Here is a 5,974-nt window from a genome sequence, read left to right on the forward strand (position 1 = left end):
AGAAAAGATTGATTATCAAATGGCATATCATAACGCGTTTATTGCACCACAAAAGATGGGGGACTGTGAGTATGAATTTAGAGGTAAATATGGAGATATACCGTCTCCATTGACGCGAAGAAATCTTGATGTATGTTACCTTTGTGATGCCCTAATGCATATTATAGAATTTCTCGCTGATATACCAAACTAATATCTTAATGGATTACAATTAAATGGAATTAAGCATTAGCTTATATACATTTTATGTTCATTTTTTTTTTTTGAAGATACTATTTTCGCCACATAAATTTAAGACATCTTTGACTGGAAAAACGGTCCAGTTGTCCGTTGTCCGCACGGGCCAGCCTGTTCGAAAAGACTGGTGTCCGGCTCTGGCAAGCCCAACCGTGAGAAGGGGCGGATATAGCCGGACAACAGGAAGAGTCTTTTCACCCACAAGAATTCTTCCCTAGTTGTTCAATTCAGGACTTAATTCCCAAAGAAAACTGCTCATATCCCTTAATTTAGTCCCACAACACCTCTTTAAAGTTGGAGAGGGGAGACTTTTATTAAAAGGAAGTAAAGTGAACAAGTTACACCGAGTTAGAATTGTACAAACACATGAACATGTTGATTGCATATTTTAATGGTTAAAACTTTATCTATCCGCTGCCCGGCGCCTGATCTGCCAGACATTTTTAAGGGTGTGAGAATCCACAAAAATTTGATATTTCAGAGCTAAAGTTGTCACGAAATTAGAAATTTTCATATGTTAAATTCACGATTATATGATAACCGTATAGATTGAGATAGTGAGACGGTAATTTAAGGTGGTTCAGTCAAATATTTTGACCTACATCCACGGATGAATAATTATTTATTAACAATCATCACAATGACATATTTGATTCGTTACATTAGTCAGGCATAACTAAATGAATAAACTCTAAGACCCGACTCATATTTATAGTGTAAACTAGAGTTTCCTACTTTACTCACTTATGGAAAGTTAATAATACCTATCTAATAAGAATATTAAATAAATACAAGAAATATTCTGAATACATGAAAGTCAATCTTCTGGATCTTTATATATCTTGGAATATATCTTGAACTCTTATTGATCGTCGAATCTTGATCTTTCACGTTATTCACCTGAGTTAGAGCATATCCAATGAGACACTCAAACTCTAACACTAGTGTCGCATATGATTATTTGGAGTTTTTTAAAAAGACTTCTCTAATGGGACACTTTGTTACACACTCTAATATGAGGTGGATGTATTTATTATAGAGAGCCTCAAGAGAGACACTATAAAATTAGAGTGTCTGCTTGAGTTTCTCTAAGTGTCGCGGAAGTTATTTACTTTAAATCATGGCCTTTAGAGTATCTAAATTGGAGAAGGTTTTTTTTTTATTAGAGTGTTTGTAGTTACCACATAGAAAAGAGACACTTTAGAGATATCCTTTTAACACTTGACAATTAGGATTTAACGAGTTTTTCTTGAGTGTGCCATTCTTAGGCGGCGAAAATACAGATCGTCAACTCTTTTGTGTCTCTAATGCAAAATTATAAACTTATCTTATTTAATTATGTGACATAGTTATTTTTTGTAAGAAAGTTAGTGGTTATTAGAAAATACAGAAGATTCAGTTTCTATTGGTTGAAATTCCAGTATTGATGAGTTGGACAATTAAGGATATCTCTATTTAATTAATTCTACATCATCTTCGAAATTCAATCTGAGTGTTGCATTAAAGAGAGATTTTAAGAAAAATCTCTTAAATCCTATGTGACACTCGAAATTTCTAAAGATCGAGTGTTCCATTGTGCGTGCCCTAAGTTAAACCGAATAATAAAATATAGGCCGACGCTTTGAGAAATATGAAATTTTTTTGGGATGCAAAGACTCTAATTTTGTTTGGCATTTTTTTTTACCACACCTTCACCACCATTTTTTATCAATTCCAATAATGGTCGTCGACAAACGACCATTCCCAACAACTTTCAATTTTTTTTGAGAACCTTTCTTCTCTTCCGTTCACCACCAACGTTATTTTTCTCTCTTCCTTCCTCTCCCTCTCTCTTTCCGCAAACTCTGTCTAGCCGTTTTCCGTCGAAGAAAATATTGTCCGAATACGACATTGATTTGGGGATCTTCCAAATCACTCACTGGTTTGGAGATCCCAAACTAGTAGGCTGGTTGGAGGTTCTCCTAACTAGTTCATATCCCCAAACCAGATCGGTTTTTTAGCGAAGGAGATCCTCCAAATCGCCAGAAAATATCGTCAGTAAATTAGTCTAAATTGGTATTTTCCCTTTAAAATTTTCTACTAGAAATTTTTTCTTATTTTTTCAAATTGAGGACCTAAAATATATTTGACTTATATCAGACTAAAAGTTTTCTTCGCTTCTTTCCCGCAGATTAACAACTTCAATTATTTTAGTAATCTTGATATGGTAGATTAATAAGGGAGGGTTGTAGAGAAGATAGATGAGGGAAAGAGAAATATAATATTGTTTGAGAAAAATAGGAAGAATTTTAGGCATATCATAACCAATTGTTGACATGCCTAAAATAAATACTTTTTATATTTTCCATCTTGTATCTTTCTCTTCCTAAAAGTGTTTCATCTCAAAAAAAAATTAGGGTTTTACAATTTTTGCTCGACATGGTAATTCCGTCCAACAATGGAATCAACTACTGGCTCCATTGGCAAGTTCCTGTATGTTCTTTAATCATCATAGTTCCAGTAATTGTAGCTATAATTCTGATTTACAAATCAAAAAGAATTTGTTTGAATTCAAATGTTCTTTGGATACCTTGCTGGAAAAATCTCAATCCAGTTTGGGTTTTAATTTATAGAGCTGTGGTGTTCTTGATCATGTCTTCCTTACTCATTAGAGACATTATTCGAAATGGAGCTTGGACTTTCTATTTCTACACAGAGTAAGATCATCTCTCAATCAAACTCCATTAATAATGTATTTGTAATATTAGATAGATATTTCAATTCGAAAACTTCGTTATTTAGAAAAAGGGGGAATTTTTTCAAAACTCCCTATACATTTTTTATTTTGCAAAAAAAAGGATTACTCAATTTTTTTATAGTTGTAACTGCTTGCAAAAGGATTTCGACTTGTTTGCAAAAGGATTGGAACCACTTTGAAAAGGGTTGTAATTGCTTCGAAAATATTGGGTTTTCAACTAAAAAAATTACAAATTTTTGAATTTTTAACAAATCAAAATATAACTTGTTATTTTAACTTAAAAAAACTTAAAATTAGACCTTCGGCCCAATTCAAAAAACTAGACAGACTCTTGACAGAAATACTATATGGCTATTGAAAATGAAGATTTTCTTGTTTATGATCATAACCTTATTTAGCCTTTTTCAATGGTTATGTGCTAATCAATCCTCATACATTACATTGGGTTAAAGATCGTTCCTAGTTTTTTGGTGTTGCAAGATTTTTCCTTGTTGAGAAGCTATGGACTTCTCCATTTGTTTATGAGTTATACTTTCTTTATTCTCTCAATTATAATTCGTTAACAAGAATATATAAACAAACTGTTGCGATGTCCCGTATTAAAGCTTGATTTCTCATGATTTTGATCTACAGGTTGACGTTTACACTAGTCACTATCTACTTCGGGGTACATTCTGCACTTATACCCCATTTTGTACTGAGAGCAAAGTCATGTATTTAACTATTCTCGATCTTAATTGTAATGTGTCTCAAGAGTCATAAAATATCGAAATAAGAAAGAAAATGGATTAAGTTGGTCCTAGAAGTTATCTTCAGCCTAATTGTTTTCTACTTGTAGCTTGGAACCATTTTATCAGCTCATGGATGCTGGATGTATTTGAAGACTCATACTATCAAAAATAAGGAAGGGGAGGGATTCTTGGGGAAGGATTTGAATGAGAGTGAATCGACAACTGTGATAAGTATTAGTTCAAATGAAATCACGAATATCACCCAATTGCAAATCCACCGTGAGCAAAACGAGAGTGAGGAGCGAGCTGGGTTTTGGGGACGTTTGATGCAAATTATATATCAGGTGGATCACTCTGAAACTTCTCTTCCTTGATTGATGATATGGGTCATTATTTTAACGGGTTCGATATCTTATTTTTGTAGCATTTTCTTGGTATGGTAGCTCTCTTGTTTCAATTCTAACTACATTATTCAAGCTGAGCTCGTTTCTGTGAACAGATTTGTGCAGGTGCTGTAGTGCTAACTGACATTGTGTTTTGGTTCATTCTTGTACCTTTTCTCAATGGAAAGAACTTTAGAGTGGACTTGGTGAATTCTCTTCTCTCTCTCTCTCTCTCTCTCTCTCTCTCTCTCTCTCTAATCTTTCTCTTTTTAGATTCCTGTTGCTTCGATCTTGGCTGTATGTTAGTCCTGTAGTTTTATCAAGTCCCTGAGGCAGTAATCGCTACACCTCTTACCTATTATGGTTCAGCTGTTAACTTTTTTGTTTTTGTTTGTTGTTCTTTCGACAAATCAATTAATCTTTTCTAACATTTTCCTAATCTCGTTGCTTTTTTAGTTCACGGGGTTCATGCATTCTCTCAATTTTGTGTTTCTTCTTCTCGATAGCACTCTCAACAGTCTTGTAAGTATGAAGCAAGATACTACATTTTTCCGATACTCAATATCTTTAGCGTCCTTCGGCAAAAGACCCGAAGTGAGTATATCCATTCATACTATGCTTTTTCGACAACAATGACACAAATTTCTTCAATATGTAGCCATTCCCTTGGATCGGATTCAACTATTTCATTGTATGGACATGTATATACACCATGTGCCAATGGGTTCTTCATGCTTGTACCTTTAAAGGGTTAGTATCTTCATGTCTTCCTAAACCCTAAATTCATATAGAGCAACATTTGTTGATGTTCAACTCAGTATGAAGGATGTTTTTTTATAGGTGGCCTTATGCCTTCCTTGAGCTCTCTACTCCGTGGGCGCCTTTGTGGTAATGTTCTTAGCTGTTCTTTTTTGTTCGGCTTATGCTTTTTTCCTTCAATGACTGAACAAAGCGTAATATTGCATTGCAGGTACTTCGCCTTGGCATTTATTCTTGTTCCTTGCTTTGGTATATATGCTCTGATTTTGAAGGGGAAGAACTGGGCTTTCTCGAGATTGTTCCCCAACTCATATGTGAAGTCACGATAGGTAGAAGACTAATGTCTTTGGTAATGATTAGGTCAATATATAACTTGTAGTTAATAATAAGTTGCCGGACTTGTGCTTGTACAGGTATGATGGATCGTTGGTTCATACCGTGTAGTTACATACTTCATGTATACTCCATTGCTCTCGAGTCTTGATGTTGACAAACCAGAGAAGAGCCGAAACCCTATCCGTAGATGAACGTGCTAATTCACCCCTTACAGGTTACAGCGTTAGCACATCCAGAAACACCTTGCAAGTGCTTTTTGTTGAAGTTAGCCATTTCAGAGAAGCTACTATTTCACATAGTGATGGCTCTGTGGCAAACCCTTGTACTAGATTATAAGTGAGCCAAAACAAGGAAAGAGGAGGTTCCGATGCCATTTTTGTTTCATGAAATGTGGGGCTTCGGAGTTGGAAAGTTTATCTTTATTCCTATATGGATAGCTTCTCTAAGGATGAATACAAAGTTGATTCTTCCCATATTCCTTTTTAGCTTCCTGTTTTTCATTTATTTAAAAATGACACATTGGTCACATTCGGGACGACACAAACGCTTTCCCCTCAACTTCAATTGCCATGTTTTTTTCATTGAAACTTTGTAATTTATTCATGTGATATCATTGATTTATTATCTTTGCTTTTAAAACAATGAGATATTTACTTAGACAAAAATAACATGATTCCATACTGGAATGGCTGTTGTTTTGGGCATTCACGGTAAATGCAGACTTGTCGATCTGAGTTTTACCCAATCCGTTGAGGGAAACTCAATTTTCACCAAAAAACTAATCGACCACC

General features: G+C 34.7%; 1 protein-coding gene across 1 annotated transcript; it reads left to right on the top strand.

The window, feature by feature from the left end:
• The first annotated feature begins 1,976 nt into the window (after positions 1-1,976).
• LOC147559669 (uncharacterized) lies at positions 1,977-5,656 on the top strand. The gene is made up of 9 exons (XM_086661568.1): positions 1,977-2,933; positions 3,608-3,641; positions 3,813-4,049; positions 4,205-4,294; positions 4,545-4,610; positions 4,747-4,838; positions 4,929-4,976; positions 5,059-5,176; positions 5,261-5,656. The coding sequence occupies exons 1-8, from the start codon at positions 2,656-2,658 to the stop codon at positions 5,174-5,176; spliced, it is 963 nt and encodes a 320-aa protein (XP_086517694.1). The 5' UTR covers positions 1,977-2,655; the 3' UTR covers positions 5,261-5,656.
• Positions 5,657-5,974: the final 318 nt, after the last annotated feature.

Source organism: Eschscholzia californica, unplaced genomic scaffold, assembly GCF_041429995.1.
Source record: "Eschscholzia californica isolate CP2 unplaced genomic scaffold, dmEscCali1.0.p SCAF_2, whole genome shotgun sequence".
Taxonomy (NCBI): Eukaryota; Viridiplantae; Streptophyta; class Magnoliopsida; order Ranunculales; family Papaveraceae; genus Eschscholzia; species Eschscholzia californica.